Below are 17,544 nucleotides of genomic sequence, written 5' to 3' on the forward strand. Positions count from 1 at the left end.
CAGCCTCGTTCTCCGCCTCCGCTGCTGAGAATTATCGTCGCCTAGTTGCTGATGCTGCTCTCTGATTTCTCTCCTCTCCGTCTCCTATATCTCCCCTCATCTCTCAGTTCTCGATTTCTTGAATTAAAGTTGAAAAGAATAAAGCTTGTGTTCTTGTTGCAGAGAACGAATAAGAGAAAAACTGATTGTGAAGTGAATAATATGGGGAGGGGTGGTTGATAGATATGGGAGAGATTTAGGGAGTGAGGAGGGGCGGTTTCAACGTGGAAATAAGAGTGGGATTCGAATTCCTCTTCTTTTTTTTATCTTACGTTATTTTGGTTTAATTTGGATTTGTTTGGTATTTTATTTGCAGATTACGGAGGCGGAAAATCTATGCAGAATCTTTATTTAAAATTTGAATTAAAGCATATTGGTGACCAAGTCAACTAGAAAAAGATTTAATTTGATTAATTTGATTTTTTTTCCTCTTTTTTTTTCGGGGTGTTAGAATTTTCCACGAAGAAGGCATGGGAATAGTGTCGATCGCCTCACACTGCTGGACTGCACTGAACAACACTAACTTCATTTGTGTTTCTGCGCATTGCATTGGGAAAGACTGGAAACTGCACAAGAAGATTATCAGTTTTTGCAAGGTTGAAAGTCATAACGCAAGTACCATTGGCGATTCTATAGTCATGTCGCTGAAAGAGTGGGGATTGACTAATCTGTTTTCTTGCACTATGGATATTGCACCCGAAAATGAGAAGGCAGTTCAACATGTCAAGTATCACGTGGAGACGTTGAACAAGTATACGATTGATTGCAAAAAGCCGTTGTGCTTGCATGTTCCGACTCGTTGGGACTCTACTTATTTGATGCTAGAGTCGGCTCTACCTTACGAAGAAGCATTCACGCTTTCTAAGAATCAGCATTCTTGTTTTGTGGAAGTTTTGAAGCAGAGAAAACACAATGATCTTTCTATTGGACCGCCTAAAAAAGAAGATTGGGCGAATGTGAAGAACATGATGGAATACCTCAGGAAGTTCTACGCGTTGACTCGCGTCTTTTCTGCCACCAGATATCCCACATCACATTTATTCTTTGCAGAGATGTGTGATTTCTTTGACCTCATCTCTACGTTGGAGATGAGCGATGATTCTGGAGTAAGTGCCATGGCTAGAAAGATGCGGTCGAAGATTGGGAAATATTGGAGCGAGGAAACTGAATTAAATCCGAATTTGAATAGAATTGTGTACATTGCAGCCGCGCTTGATCCAAGACAAAAGATGAGACACGTTGAGACGTGCTTTAAAACAATCTATGGAGAAGAACGAGGGGCTGATATGGTGAGAGAGGTGACGGACTCAATGAATGAGCTGTTTGAGTTTTACAGAGCGCAGGATGTGACTCCTACACTACCTCGATTAGTTGATACATCTACTGTAGTACCTCGTGTGTGCTCGAATGGTCGAGTCTCTCTTCGCTTTATGGCTTTGCAGTCTAGTGTTGACGAAGAAACTAGCGATGTGAATGAGCTCACTCTTTATCTCAAAGCAAAAAGGCACATGGTGTTGATGGACGAGATCGACAACTTTGACATCTTAAAGTGGTGGTTCGGAGCACCCTTACTACCACGTTTTGAGCAAGATGGCAAGGGATATTTTGGCAATTCCCGTTTCCAGTGTTGCTTCTGAGTATGCATTTAGCACGGGAGGCTGTGTTCTCACTGCACATAGAAGCTCGTTGACTTGCAATATGGTTGAGGCTTTGATTTGCGCGGGAGATTGGTTGAAGAATAGTAACATGAAATCGAAAAACAAAGAAGACATGTCGGAAGAAGAACAACAAAATGAATTTCAACGTGGTACGTTCTTTTAGGGGTGTGCACTCGGGTTTCGGTTCGGTTTTTTGCCAAAACCGAACCAAAGCCGAAAAACCGAATTTAGTTCAAAATCCAAACCGAACCGAACCTGAAAACCGAAAAACCGAAAACCGAACTTAAAAAACCGAAAAACCCGAACAAAGCCGATCAAAGCCGAAAAACCGGAAAAAAAAAACCGAAAAACCTGAAAAAAAAATAAATATAATATAAATATATATTTATATTTGTGTATTTTATTTTATATATACTAATAAAATATTTATATATAATATAAAATTAATAATACATATAATATATATTATATAGTAGAATATATTAAAAGAATATATATATTATATATAATATAATATATTAAATTAATAGAATATATATATAATTCGGTTTTTCGGTTTTTTCTTCGCCCGAACCGAACCGAAAAATCGAAATTTTTTTATTTTTAAAATCGAACCGAACCGAAAAACCGAAAAAACCGAACCGAATTTCAAAATTTCGGTTTGGTTCGGTTCGGATATTCGGTTTCCGGTTTTTTTGCTCACCCCTACGTTCTTTAGTTTTCGATGTTATACTTGCTATTTAGATTCTTATTTATTTTTATTTATCTATTTAGTATTAGCAGCCATTGGAGAGATTGCTCAGAAGAGGAATGCATAGTCAGAGAGGCCTACAATTGAGATGGATGAAGAAAGGCTGAAGATGGTGAGAAATGATGAATGATTAAATGGCTATATAAATGATGATTTTTGGATTGTATTTGGTTGTTATTGTCTTTATATTTCAATAGAACGGATGATGATATTTGATTTTAAAATTAGGTGGAAATTGAAAAAACAAAGGGGACATATGGAAAATTTGTTTTAGAAAGCAAATCACAACAATAAGCAATCAATTCTAAAATTTGAAGAAGAGCTTAAAAGTAAAGCCCATGTAAAAAAACTCGGCCCGTTATGCCCAGTTAAAAAAACACTGTTCATTCTCGATAAATAAAGATGGCGTGTCTATAATAATTAGGTCACTAATTCAAATATTTAACTTAGGTTTTGATTTATGCAAACTTAGATCTTAATGCAAAAACGCAGAATAAAATCATACAGAGGACATGTTTAGGTCATTTTAATAATGGATGGCCTAAAATGAACTGAAAATGACATCAAATTCAGATTTTGTAAAATGACCTAAAACTAATTCATAATGACCTTCCGTTTTTTTTATACTTCATCCATTCTATAAATGTGTATGAAGCACGATTGATAAAGTAAAAGAGGAATAAAAAAAAGGTTATTAAATTATTGTTAATAGAAAATGAGGCCCCACCTTATAAAAGAGAATAAAATTACTCAAAATAAAAATAAATTATTTGTATGGGACATACCAAAATGGAAATGATTTTTTCTTTTATGGAACGAATAAAGTTTGAATTGTTATGATTTAGTCTTGCTATTTATTACTCCCCCCGTCCCACAAGAATATGCACTCTTTCATTTTTAGTTCGTCCCATAAGAATATGCACTTCCCAATTTTGGTAACTGTTTTTTCTCTAATAAGGTGAGACCTATTCTCCATTAATAATACTTTAATTACTTTTTCTCTCTACCTTTCTCTTACTTTACCAATTTTGAATTAAAACTCGTGCCCAATCCAAAATGCATATTATTATTATTATTATTATTATTATTATTATTATTATTATTATTATTATTATTATTATTATTATAATTATTATTATTATTATTATTATAATTATTATTATTATTATAAACTTTGTATTTCCATTCATACTAACATCGTTCTACACACGAATGGCAACATATCAAAGTCTAAACAACAGAAATGAACATAATATACGTTGCAACATAAAAGATATTTAGCGATTAGAAAAATCCCTTAACATGATCTCTAGAATTCAGAAAAATTCCATAAATGTTTAAATTCAGAAAATCCTAATAAAATTAGACTAATCATACCTTATGGTGATAGTCTTTCTGAGTTTAATAATTTTAAAGATACAAACTGCATTTTCTTGAGACTTAATTTAAAATTTACTCTGTTATATTTACATCCCCGTTGAGTAAAAGTTAGTAACCACAGTCCAAATCTCAATCTTTTATCCTTCAATTCAAATCAAAGAAAATAGAACTTATTATATGATGAAAATAACTAACGTGCTAGAATGGCGATACTCATATATGTATATAATTATTAAGAAAATTACTGATATAAATAGGGTGCTAATTATTATTATTATTATTATTATTATTATTATTATTATTATTATTATTATTATTATTATTATCATCTTTTATGTAAAAGTATACTTAAATTATCAAGGTGGTATAAGAGTTCAACAAAGCAATAAGAGCGCAAAGGATGCGCCATAAAAATGAAAACACCAATAAATACTATTGACAAAAATATAGCCTTATGTAATGAAACCTCTAACTTTTTGCATCTAAATCTCGTGCTCATCATCTTCTCATTTTGGATTTATACACTTTGCTCAAATCTCCTCCTCATTTTTCATCTTTATGGATAAAAAGTTTATATGAATTCTTCTCATCAAATTAATTTAGGTGATATCTGGGGAAGGAAAAAGAAAGAGTTTGGGTTTTTAATATAGTCCTTCTATTACTCTAAATTTGCGTTGGTGAATTTTCTTAATTTCCTTTTTCCAATTTTAGAAATCAATAACTTGGACAACTGCAGTTCTTCATGACAATTTTCTAAAATTTAAATTAAGATTCAAATGAGTTGATTAACATAAATATACCTCAATTTGGTTTAACATACTATAAACTGTTTTTAGTTTATTAAAATATATTTACGAACTTTTTGTGTATGTTTAGATTAATTATTTGTTGGTGGATCGGTGAAAGCTTTCAAATAATAAAAGAGCGTTTAATTAGTCTTATAAATTAATGAAAATTCCTTAATTCTAATTTATTTTATTATCTTATAGTAATTAGTAATTTACAAAACTTGCACTATTATAATTTGTTATTTTTCAACATATATCGTTTCAATTTTTCTCTCATCGCTTTTCTTTTTGATATCTTCTCTTAACTCGTGATTTTCTACAAGTTCAATAATCGAATTACGAATTACTTTCTTAACTCCTGCATGTCTAAACCTAGAAAGAGTAAGATTCTGCATTTTGAATCAATAAAAAATAAAAATTATAGGTGAAATACTTGTAACTGAAACATGTATTTGGTGATGTCTATATTTAGACAAAAATATTCTTTCAGGTGATGAAATTTTTGCCCGATTTGGCAGTGGACTGTTTGCCTACTGTTTGTTGTCCGCATAAAATGATAATATAAGAAAGAGAAAAAATAATTATAGATTAACTTCTGTGGAAAATGGGGAAAAATGATTAGTTGGTAATAGATGAAAGAAAATTTAGTAATTCGTAAATAATTAATAATTTTTTTTATAAATTTAACCCCCGTTTGCTAATTCTCTTAAACTTTGAGTGTACATAGGGCGACGCCTAAATCCATCTGTTAATTAACTTGGAACATTCGACATAGTAGAATAGAAGATTTGAGAAGCTCTCCACCCTAAGAAGATTCGATTTAGTATTTCTCATTTTTTAAATAATAGAGCGTAATTCTTATAATTTGATTGTATACTTAACCATTTGTCAAATTAATGATTAGTAATAATCATCTCAATTTGCTATTTTCGTCCGTCCATGAATAATTGTCTCATTTGTTTATTTTATTACTTTTGAGAATGGACTCCATATTTTACTAACTTTATCTCACTCACATAGATATAAAAATGAGATCCAACTTCCACCAACTATTTCCACTCACTTCAATTACATTTATTAAAACCTGAGCTAAGTCACAGTGAAATTATTATTGGTGGATGAGTAATTTTATTGATCGGTCGTACAGGCTCGAGTTGGACATTGAATTGCTTTGATTTGAATTAATCGAAAAAAGCTTTATGTATCTATAAAAAGATACCGACCAATCAAACCGATTCCATTTAAGTCACGATAGAAACATAACGGCCTAATCATTGCGTTGATCTACGTCACAATTAAAAATCCGAAAGCATATTATGCTGAAACAGAGGACGCAGCGTTGTTTTTCTTGATTTGACATACGTGAGGAACCTATAGTTATTGTGAAAACATAATTGTATCTTCTTTCGCATAAAATTTCTTAGCCGCCGTACATATAAATTAATTATCGAATCGCGATCCACATTTCAATTTTTTCGGAGCGAAAGTACATTTTTCACACGAATTCTCTCTCTCTCTCTCTACCCCCCCCCCCTAATTCAACTAACTACCTTCCAAACTCGAAAGCGCTCATAGTTTGGTCGCTCAATTCTGTATATCGAATCAAAAAGTACGTCACGATTAAAAGTCTAGGAGATAAATTATGCTCTGAAATAGAGGATGTCACGTGTTTTATTTTGTTTTATTTTTGGTTTTGGCGCACCGTGGAGCCTAATTATTGTGAAAAACATAATCGTATCTCCTTTTGCATCCCAATTTCTTAGTAGGTATATAGATAAACTTATTTCCGAATCTTGTTACGCATTTCAAATTTTTTGAATCGACCGTACATTATCCTTTCGAATGTTTTCTCTCTCTCTGTCTCTACTAACTACTAAACCTTCAAAACACAAAAGCGCCAAAGATTTTTTGCTCGATTCTATATATCGACTCAATCGTTAGTCATTACTAAAAGTCATGAAGACGGATTATGCACTGAAATAGAGGAACACATAAATTTATTTTTTCTTGTCGATACACATATAACTCCTAACTAACTATGCGAAAATAAAAAACGAATCTAATTCTGTATCTCAATGTTCTCCGCAACGACATCCATTTTTCGCACAAACTTTATTCCGAATCTCAGACACCCCCAATAAAATTTTCCAGATTTCCGAATCTAGTACACTAACTTTTTCGAAGCGACCGTACATTTTCTCTTGTCAGACTAAACAATTTTCTTCATTTTAAAAAAAAGGATCAATAATAATTCTCCATTAATACACTTATGCACTAAAACTTACTCACATACATTTTTTACTAGAAAATGTAGGTAATAAAATTAAATTTTCACCGATCCTTCTATCTCAATTCACGACATCAATTTTGTTAACTTCTACATAACACCATGATTTCTCACCTATAAATCCAACCCCCTTCTCCCAACCTAACACCACCACCACCAAGAGAATCAAGAGAGTGAGAGTGTGAGATTGAGATCAGAGTGATGGAGCAAAAAGCCACAGTGCTCATCATCGGCGCAGGCCCCGCCGGTCTAGCCACTTCGGCATGTTTAAACCTCAAAAACATAGCCAACATTGTGCTAGAGCGCGAGGACTGCGCCGCCTCTCTGTGGCGGAAGCGAGCCTACGACCGCCTCAAGCTCCACCTCGCCAAGGAGTTCTGCCAGCTCCCCCACTTGCCCTTCCCCGCCGGCTCCCCCACCTTCATCCCCAAAAACGCCTTCATCAACTACCTCGATGACTACGTGGACAAATTCGATGTCAGCCCGTTGTTCTGTCGCAGCGCTGTGTCGGCCTCCCTGGAGGCCGGGAGCGGGAAGTGGGCCGTGGTGGCCCAAAACCTCGTCTCAGGGGACACGGAGAGGTACGAGGCTGAGTTTCTCGTTGTTGCCACGGGGGAGAATAGCGAGGGTTTCATCCCTCGTGTGGAGGGGCTGGGCTTGTTCGAGGGGGAGGTTCTCCACTCGAGCAAGTTCGAGAATGGGGGCCGGTTCGAAGGGAAGGAGGTGTTGGTGGTGGGAAGCGGGAATTCCGGGATGGAGATCGCGTTGGATCTGGCTAATTGGGGCGCCCGGACCTCGATTGTGATCCGGAGCCCAGTGAGATTCTCTGTCCTTTTTTACTCGCAAAATTTGACAAACTCGTTAAATCAACCAATTGATTAGAATTTAAGTACATAAAAACCACTCAATTCATTATGAGTCTAATCCAATTTATCATTTGACTTATTTTAGGTCAATTTTAGTACCAAAATGTGACAACTTATTAAACAGTCAATTGATAGGAATTTAGACAAAAACAAATGGTAAAATCCATTAATGACTCTAACCCCAAATTACAAGTAACTAATGGTGTTTTCTTGACTTAGGGGTTTGGATTTGGAGATGATTATTTGATTTATTATTGCAATTGCAGGTGCATGTGTTAACTGAGAATATGGTGAGATTGGGGATGACATTACTAGCCTATCTACCGTTGTATTTGGTGGATAATCTGGTCATGATTCTAGGCGATTTGAGACTCGGAAGACTTACTAAATACGGCATCGTAAAGCCCAAAGAGGGCCCGTTTGCTCTGAAACTGTCGACCGGAAGATCCCCCGTCATCGATGTCGGGACCATCAGTAAAATTAAAGCCGGAGAAATCCAAGTATATACATATTTCACACACTCACATAAAATGATAGTACATTTTTGCTCTCACTCTCAGTAGCTTTTTGAAAATAAAATTTATTCCCATAGAAATAGAACCTTTCCTAAACTAAATAAGGCATGGAGCATTTAAATTTAATTTTGTCTTCTTATTATTTTTTTGTAGATGTTGCATTAAGTTAAGGTGGTTAATAATTAATCAATGGCAAAAGGTTTAAATCCAGGGCAGCATATGCTATACATATGCTTTTATTGAGAATCCACTCAATTCCTTTTAAGATTCTTATAAGTCTTATTTTGATGTAGAGATCTAATAATTACTACCCTCTTAGGGATAAAAACTTAAATTGCTTCTTTTAAGCATCTACTGTATATCATTTTACATATTTTTCTTAAAATTAAATAACTATTTTTTTTTTCTGAAACCATATTATTCATAAAAATCTCCATTTTCTAGCTAGGGTTTCGTAGTAGTCATATTTAATTAAACATTTATTTAAAATTTCTACAATTTTTGCAGGTGCTCCCAGCTATGAAGATGGTGGAAGGGAACAAGGTTGAGTTCAGCAACGGCCGCATAAAAAGTTTCGACGCCATCGTGTTCGCCACCGGCTACAACAGCACCGTCAAGAAATGGCTAAAGGTACAAAAAATTATACTAATAAAAATTAAAATAAAAATTAATTAAACCCTATTTTTAAACCTCATTATATCTCATATATTGAATTGTGTATAGGGAGATGGTGATAGCCTTTTTGCAGAAAATGGAATGCCAAAGGTGAAACCTCCGAATCACTGGAAGGGCGAAAACGGGCTTTACTGTGCTGGATTTGCGAGCGCTGGGCTGGCTGGCGTTGCCCAAGACGCGAAGAAGATATCGCAGGACATACATGCGACTCTATTCCCCCTTCCAAAATAGTAGAATTTCAATTAGACTGTCCTAGTATAAGTTTTTTATGCAATGTTTACTTTCATGTCATTTCCAACTACAAGTCTTTCTAATAATATTATGATACTACAAGAATCATTTTGTTGGGAGAATGTGAGAATTATTTTTAACCATTAGATCGCGAAGATCATCTGTAGGTTGAGAGTTCGAATCCCGGATGCACGGGAATTTTCAAACTATTTAAGTGCAGTTAAATCAATGGCGAAGACAGCAAATTTATACATTCGATTCGTATAATAAGATATATTAATCAAACTGCGGGAAAAAATAATTACTACTAAATTTCAAAATCCAAAGATTGTTTTCTCAAGTAGAGGAGATTTAAAATCTCCTTATCAAATTCATAATATTAGGATTTTTTATTGAGGTATACAAACAAAGTTGAATGATTAGTGGTGTTGTGATTAGTTTTTCTTTATATTCTTGTATTGATAATTTTTTTTATATTAATATAAAAGATAAATTTTAAAATTTCTATCTACGCGCCATCAACCCCTAATAATAGCCATGCAGTTTATTTTTGTCTTAATCAAGGCACACGATTGTCTTTCTTAACCCCAAATTATAGCCCAATTCTTTTTAATTCCTAGAACTCTCCAAAGGGACAAATAATTGTAAAATTAATATCCTTATTAATTAGGTGAATATAAAGTTTACTTCTTATTAATTCCTAGAACTAAATGTTCTTTACTCGTTTTGGACAATAAAGGCAAATCTTACAATCTAGTTACTTTATCCCAAGTTAATTGTATAGCTTTTTGGGACGTCCATTAAATAAGTTATTTTTTTTTAGCAAAAATCATTTATTTTAATCTCCTATTTTATTTTATCTTTACTTTTTTATTTATTATTTTTTTCTATTTTATTTTCTCTTCATTTAAGTAGTAGACACCACTTTTTTTACTTCTATCATTAAAAAAACTTAGTAAGTAGTAACAATTTTTTAAGAGCACAAGAATCTAGACGCAATTATTTGTGTTGCAAAATTTTAGAAACTAAGTAATAATTTAGGACACAAGCATTTCATCTATCATCACCCTATCGTTCCCTTACATTATTCAATCCTCTCCACCATCATTGATCATATTTACGAGCCTTGGAAGACCAAGCAAACGAAATTATGGAAGATCGAGGTATAAGCAAGAATGCGAATCGACATGAATCTCTGCAAATTTTTGTGTTATTTCTTACTTAGTTCATGTTTAATGAGCTATTAAATGTTTGATTAATTTGTGATCAGTCTTGACAACTTAGGAATTAGGATTGTTTATGGATTGTGGATAATTAGATAACGTCTGGATTTCAAACTAATACTAATATTTTTCATCTACGAAATATAGTCATATTTTTTTCATTTTGATATGTCTATCAAAATTGATTTCAATCTATTTTTGATAAATTAATTGGTCTCTTTAATAAAACGATTTCATTTTTTCGCTTATAATACTTCAACAACTATTTCTGTCCATCTCTCTATTTTATTAATGTTGCAATATTCATGTCTTTCATCATCAAGACTAATTCCAGGATAGGGGGCGTATTAAATTTGTAAGTAGTGATATGCAAAAAAAAAATTAACTCGTAAATTAAATGAAATACTGAAAGGAGGCTTCTACATAATAGTCCTGTTTACATGTAGTTCATCTTTTAACTATGAATTCCTGTGTATTCGATTCTTGCTCGGATTTCTGCAATTGTAGAAATCATGGTATTAAATATGCCCGGTCAATGGATTTTGACCAAATAATAAATGTGACGAGACATTTAATTTTGTGAAATTAAATGACATAGCGTCGATCTACATTTTACGTAGATAAATGTAGTATATTCACTTTCTCAAATCCGATTTCCGGTGAGTGAGAAATAGTGGATTAAAGTTGGGCATAATTAGCTTTTAATTAAAGCTTGGAGTTGGAGCTTAGGGAATAATTAACTAGTGTTAATTATCCCACATTGGAGGATTAACACATCTTTTAATGTGTTTAAATTAAGTGACTTTATGTTACTTAATAATTATAGTGGACCAAGATGGGTGAAAGAGCCCACACGCGCGAGCCGCCGCCGCCGCCCGCCCGAGCCCGTGCTCGCGGTAGCGGCCGCGGGCCTCGGGCCCGGGCCCGGGCCCGATCCCGATCCCGATCTCGATCTCGATCCCGCCGAGTCAGCAATCCAAGTGGCTTGACACGTCGTCAAGCGAGACACAGTCACGGCTGCCACGTGAGAAATCCACACGCTCCACACACGGATGGCACACTCCTGCCACACGCTCGTAACCGTCGGCGGTTACGGATCTGCCATGATGAGCCTTCATGGCTTGGTTGACCCTGCATGGTGGCTTGACCTATAAATAGGCTAGCCATACCACTGCATTAGGACACACATACAAGCATTCTCTGCATAAGCTCTCTCCCTCTCTCTGCATTGTCCTTCTGTCGAAGCTCTGCCCTCTCCTCTATCCAGTTCGCCGGAGCTCTGCTGATTGCGGTGCTGCATCAAAAGAGACGTAGCCGTTTTACCTTTGGGGACGACATGCCAAACCGAGAGCACTACCGGGGCGTATCTCGTCTTGCGGGAAGAGGCCTCCTCGACTCGGCTATCATACCATACTGGTTTAGTTGTTTCTTTTTTAAGTTGTAATTTCAGTTCAGTTCTTTCTTCTGTATTCCTTCTTTTGGGTTGTATTACGCCCGATTTTGCTATCTTGTAATCCAGAAACAAACAATCGCAAGACGAGATACCTTGCCTTTGAAGGGATTTGGACCTTTTAAACTGAACTTAATAATTTCGAAACTTAAAACCCCTTTGCTGGAGATGTCGACGGAATCTAACACCACGGTTGCCGCCACCACCGCCGTCATTCCTTCCACCATGGCGACCACTGGACCTGTCAATACGTCGTCGATTCCGACGATGATGCCCACTCCCGGGCGCTATCCCTCTTCATCAACAACCCCTTGGGAGTTCGTAAACCCCCTGGGCTCACTGGTGGATCCACCTCGAGTGGATCGGTTGGTTCCACTTTTAGTGGTTCCTTCGGATTCTTTAATGGATCGAGTGTTGGGGCCTTCGGGCCTCACACGAATGCTGGGGCATTCGGGTCTCATGCGAGTGCTAGTCCCCTCGGGGATAGTACGTTCATGGCGGGCTCTATGCCTAACATGAATGGTGGGGGCCCTATGCCCAACCATGTTGTTGGCTCCTTTGGGGGCAACGGAATTGGTTCCTTCCAAGGACCAACTGCGGCACCTTTGGCACCAAGAATGATGCCACCTGCCGAGAAACCACCCAAGTTTGGAGGATCAGACTTCAAGAGGTGGTATCAAAAGATGTTGTTCTACTTGACAACATTGGGCGTTGATAAGACTCGTTTCATGCATTGTTTTTTGGTAATATTACATGCTTTTTGGGGGAGATAATGCGCAAATTTGAGCTTAAGTGTGCAGATATTTGCTGGGTCAAGTAGATGCTGCAAATTGACCGAGTAGATGCAAAATGAGCAGAAAATGAGTAAAAAGTGTCAAAAATCCGCTAGGTCAAGGAGAATTATCAGGAGACCAGGAGCGTGAAAAATCTGCCGAACCCAGGAACGCACACAATTACCAGGAGCAGGGAAAATGGAGCAGAGCAGATTTAAAAGATCCTATTTTAAGGGTACAAACGTCAAATCATGAAGAGCATACCCTAGGGATTCGAGCTTGAAGCCTCCCTATATAAAGGGACCAACATGAATGAAGAAAAGGAGCGCTTAACGCTATGGTAGTTTAGGTAGGGAGCTCTCGGTAGCGCTTAACGCTACCGTTCTCGTAGTTTAGGTAGGAAACTCTCATAGGCGCTTAACGCCACTGCTCTCTTAGCTTAGTTTAGTTTGGTTGCTGATTTCTTAGCTTAGTTCAATGGTTTCGACGGTGGAATTGACGCCTCCGACGTTGGATCCTTGCTTTCTTTACCGTTTTTGAGACGATGTAGTAAGATCTCGAGTTTCATCGGAGGAATTGACGACTCCGCCTTTGGATCTCGACTTATTTCTGGTTTTATTAAGATTTGGTGTTTGCTTTCATGTTGATGATGTTTTTACTTATGTTTCTTGGATGCTTTTCGCAATTGATGGCTTAGATGTTTAGATCCATGATGTTTAAATGATTTCCAGTAGTTTAGAGGTTGAGATCTAGTTGTTCTCGTGCTCGATTTCTGAGATCTGTTAGTTTAGGTGATGCATGCAAGGTATATCTGTGTTTATTCTGCTTTCCGCTTGACCCAGGAGAGTAGATCTGTTAGTTCTAGCTTGAATTTCGTGTTTACGAGAGGTTTTGAAGCATGCTCTGTTTTATTTCGTCAATGGTGTTCAATGCTCTGTTTTCACTCTGTTTTAGCTTAGTTACATGAAGAAGATGAAGTGGGAAGTTGGTTAGAGAATCAGATCTGTTTTGCTTTTGCTCTTTGCTTTTACAGTTTCTGTCAGGCTGTTTAGGGAAATATGTTCTGCTGTTTTTCTTACAATCTGTTGTCTGGCTATTTTAGGAAATTTATTTGCTTGACCTAGGAAATTTGGTGAATGATCTAAAGTTAATTTTCAGTTTCAAATCATGACTGCAATTACATTTGAAGCACCTTCAGTTCTCTGGATCCAGTAGATAGAATAGATTAGGTTTAAATTCCTAGGTCTAGTAGTTAAAACTCAGCCCTTAATGAATGCGTGGCAGCAGCCGATCACTTTTCTGAATGTGTCGTAGAAACAATCTCGAGTAGGTCCCTAGTCTCAGTGGTTCGACCCCGCTCTTGCCGCTTATACTTCGTAATATTTGTTGCATTAGTGGGAAAATTATAAATCTTGTTGAAAGGGGGAACACGTGCACACGACACACGTGCAAAAATCCTCTCTTCAGGCGTCGCCAACTTTCTCACTGAAAACGAGCCGCCCGCACCAAGCGACCAAGAGACTAGGCTCGAAGTCATGGCAGATTATGAAGCTTGGAGGAAAGGAGATTACCTTTGTAAAAATTTCATTCTAAGTGCTTTAGATGATAGTTTGTACAATGTATACTCCAATGTAACCACATCTAAACAAATGTGGGAAAGCCTAGAAAAGAAATATAGCATAGATAATGCTGCAGGGACTGAACAGGTTGTAGCGTCCAAGTTTATGGACTACAAGATGGTCGACTCTCGACCCATCATGGAGCAAGTCCAAGAGCTCCAAATGATCATCCACTCATTAGTGGCTGAAGGGATGACCTTGCCCGATAAGTTCCTAAGGTGCACGATCATTGACAAACTTCCTCCCAGTTGGAAGGACTTCAAGAGTTATCTCAAGCACAAACGAAAGCAGATGACCCTTGAAGACTTGATCGTGAAGTTGCGCATTGAGGCCGATGTGCGCAAAAGTGATCAAAATGCTAAGGGCTTCACCCCATTTGAAGCCAAAGCCAATCTGTTGGAGCGGGGCGGTCCCTCCAACAAACGCCCTCGCCCAAGCCGTCCAAGTGACAAAGGGAAGGGAAAGCAGCCTTCAAAGAAGTTTGAAGGCGACTGCTACAAATGTGGCAACAAGGCCACTTTGCAAAAGACTGCCGCAGCAAGAAGAAGAAGCCGGCTGCCCACGTCGTTGAGAAGGAGTTCAAGTACTGGGATGAAAACGACCTCATTGCTGTGGTCACTGAAGAGGTCAACCTTGTTAACAACAACAAGGGTGACTGGTATATTGATACCGGCGCTACTGCACATGTTTGCGCAGATAGGAGTATGTTCTCCACCTACAACTACGTTGAAGGGAGAAATATAAACATGGGGAATCAAGCCTCGTCTGAAGTCCTCGGAGTTGGTGATGTAATCCTCAAGATGACGTCTGGCGTCTCAATGACCTTGAAGGATGCGCTGCACGTTCCGGACATCCGGAAGAACCTAGTTTCAGGATCAATACTAGTGAATAAGGGTTTTAAACTTGTATTTGAATCCGATAGGTTTGCATTGTATAAGTTTGGGAAGTCCCTCGGAAAAGGTTATGTAACCGACGGACTTTTCAAGCTTAGTGTAGCAACACTACGTGCTCCAAAGCCATTGGCTAATAATAATAAAGCATCTACTTCCTCTTATTTGACCGAGTCTTCAAATTTGTGGCATTGTAGATTGGGACATGTAAATTCAAAAGCCATTAAAAGATTAGTAAATTTAGATTTACTAAAGGCTAATGAATTGGATATCCAAGATAAATGTGAAATTTGTCTTGAAGCAAAAATGACTAAGTTGCCGTTTCACTTGGTTGAACGAAGCACAAAACCCCTTGAATTAATTCACACGGACGTATGTGATTTAAAGATGGTGCAAACTAGAGGTGGTAAAAAGTACTTTGTCACTTTCATAGATGATTGCACAAGGTATTGCTACATTTATCTTTTAAGAAGTAAAGATAAAGCAATAGAAGCGTTCAAAAATTATAAGAACGAAGTTGAGAATCAACTTGGTTGTAAAATCAAATCGATTCGAAGCGATAGAGGAGGCAAATATGTAGCCCCGTTTGAGGAGTTATGCAACGCAAGTGGTATAATTCATCAAACAACTGCTCCATATTCACCACAATCTAATGGGGTTGCAGAACGCAAAAATCGAACTCTAAAAGAGATGATGATTGCACTGCTTCTAACTTCAGGATTACCACATAACATGTGGGGTGAAGCTGTTTTGACAGCCAACTATATCTTGAATAAAATCTCTCTCAAAGGAAAAGATGTTACTCCTTATGAGTTGTGGAAGGGAAGGAAGCCATCCTACAAATACCTCAAAGTGTGGGGGTGTTTGGCAAAGGTGATGGTTCCTCCGCCCAAAGAAGTTACAATCGGACCTAAGACGGTTGATTGCATCTTCATTGGATATGCACTTAACAGTAGTACATATCGATTTGTTGTTCACAAGTCTGAAATATCGACTATAACAATGGGGACAACAATTGAGTCAAGGAATGCCGTATTTCTCGAAAATACATTTCCTTGCACAGACAAAGAAAAAGTCGTAACCAATTCTGAGACAAGAATTGAAGAAGAAACCACTAGTTCTAAATCAGCGGATGCGGAACCTGAATCGCGCAAGCGTGCAAGGCCCGATCCAAAAGATACAGTACTAAGACGTGGTAATAGAGTCAGAACACCAAAAACTTTTGGTCCTGACTACATTGCTTTCATGTTGGACGAAGAACCAACATCTATAAAAGTAGCATTCGATGGCCCAGACGGGTTACATTGGAGAGAAGCTGTTCAAAGTGAAATTGATTCAATTTTGCTAAACCACACGTGGGTGTTGGTTGATTTGCCCGAAGGTGCTAAACCTTTAGGATGCAAATGAGTCCTTAAAAGAAAGTTTAAGGCCGATGGAACAGTTGATAAGTATAAAGCCCGATTAGTAGTAAAGGGTTTTAAACAAAAGGAAGGACATGACTTCTTCGATACCTATTCACCCGTAACAAGGATTACATCTATCCGAGTGCTTCTCGCTATTGCTGCATTGCACAATCTTGAGATTCATCAAATGGATGTAAAGACCGCGTTTCTAAATGGTGAATTAGAAGATGAAATATATATGGAACAACCCGAAGGGTTTGTGATTTGAGAAAAAAAAAACCCGAAGGGTTTGTAGTACCTGGACAAGATAAAAAGGTATGCAAGCTCGTAAAGTCCTTATATGGATTAAAACAAGCGCCATTGCAGTGGCACTTGAAGTTTGATAATGTGATGTTATCAAATGGGTTTAAAATCAACGAATGTGACAAATGTGTCTACATCAAGAGCACTAATAACGGCCATGTTATAGTGTGTCTATACGTTGATGATATGTTAATCTTGGGTTGTAACACTCAAGTAATTAACGATACAAAGGCCATGTTAAAGAGAAACTTTGACATGAAAGACATGGGTCTAGCCGATGTAATTCTTGGAAAGAAGATTCTAAGAAAGTCTGATGGAATCATCTTAACACAATCACATTATGTTGAGAAGATATTGAATAAATTCAAAGCCTATGATGGCGCGCCGGTTAAGACTCCAATTGAACTCGACGTTCACTTGAGCAAGAACAAAGGCGAGCCCGTTGCACAAGAAGAGTATGCACGGGTGATCGGATGCATTATGTACTTGACTAATTGCACTCGACCTGACATTGCTTGTGCCGTGAACAAGCTGAGTCGTTACACGAGTAATACAAGCAAAGAGCGTTGGAGAGCTCTTGTGAGGGTTTTGAGATATTTAAAACATACTCAAAATCTTGGGCTACACTTCTCGAGATACCCCCCGGTACTTGAAGGGTATTGTGATGCCAATTGGATATCCGATAATAGAGAC

The 17,544-nt window shown here is 37.1% G+C and overlaps 2 protein-coding genes across 2 annotated transcripts; both read left to right on the plus strand.

The window, feature by feature from the left end:
- The first annotated feature begins 509 nt into the window (after positions 1 to 509).
- LOC121780162 (zinc finger BED domain-containing protein RICESLEEPER 3-like) lies at positions 510 to 1,676 on the plus strand. The gene has a single exon (XM_042177678.1). The coding sequence runs from the start codon at positions 510 to 512 to the stop codon at positions 1,674 to 1,676; it is 1,167 nt and encodes a 388-aa protein (XP_042033612.1).
- Positions 1,677 to 7,104: 5,428 nt separating this feature from the next.
- Positions 7,105 to 9,190, plus strand: LOC121780163 (probable indole-3-pyruvate monooxygenase YUCCA11). Its single transcript, XM_042177679.1, has 4 exons — positions 7,105 to 7,719; positions 8,036 to 8,269; positions 8,792 to 8,914; positions 9,008 to 9,190. The coding sequence occupies exons 1-4, from the start codon at positions 7,105 to 7,107 to the stop codon at positions 9,188 to 9,190; spliced, it is 1,155 nt and encodes a 384-aa protein (XP_042033613.1).
- The last annotated feature ends 8,354 nt before the right edge of the window (positions 9,191 to 17,544 follow it).

The sequence above is a fragment of the Salvia splendens genome, chromosome 19, assembly GCF_004379255.2.
Source record: "Salvia splendens isolate huo1 chromosome 19, SspV2, whole genome shotgun sequence".
NCBI classification, from domain to species: Eukaryota; Viridiplantae; Streptophyta; class Magnoliopsida; order Lamiales; family Lamiaceae; genus Salvia; species Salvia splendens.

Coding starts and splice junctions, on each gene's coding strand:
- LOC121780162 (XM_042177678.1), top strand. CDS start 510: ATGGGAATAGTGTCGATCGCCTCACACTGCTGGACTGCACTGAACAAC.
- LOC121780163 (XM_042177679.1), top strand. CDS start 7,105: ATGGAGCAAAAAGCCACAGTGCTCATCATCGGCGCAGGCCCCGCCGGT. Junction 7,720..8,035: donor CGATTGTGATCCGGAGCCCA/GTGAGATTCTCT, acceptor TTGCAATTGCAG/GTGCATGTGTTAACTGAGAA. Junction 8,270..8,791: donor TTAAAGCCGGAGAAATCCAA/GTATATACATAT, acceptor CAATTTTTGCAG/GTGCTCCCAGCTATGAAGAT.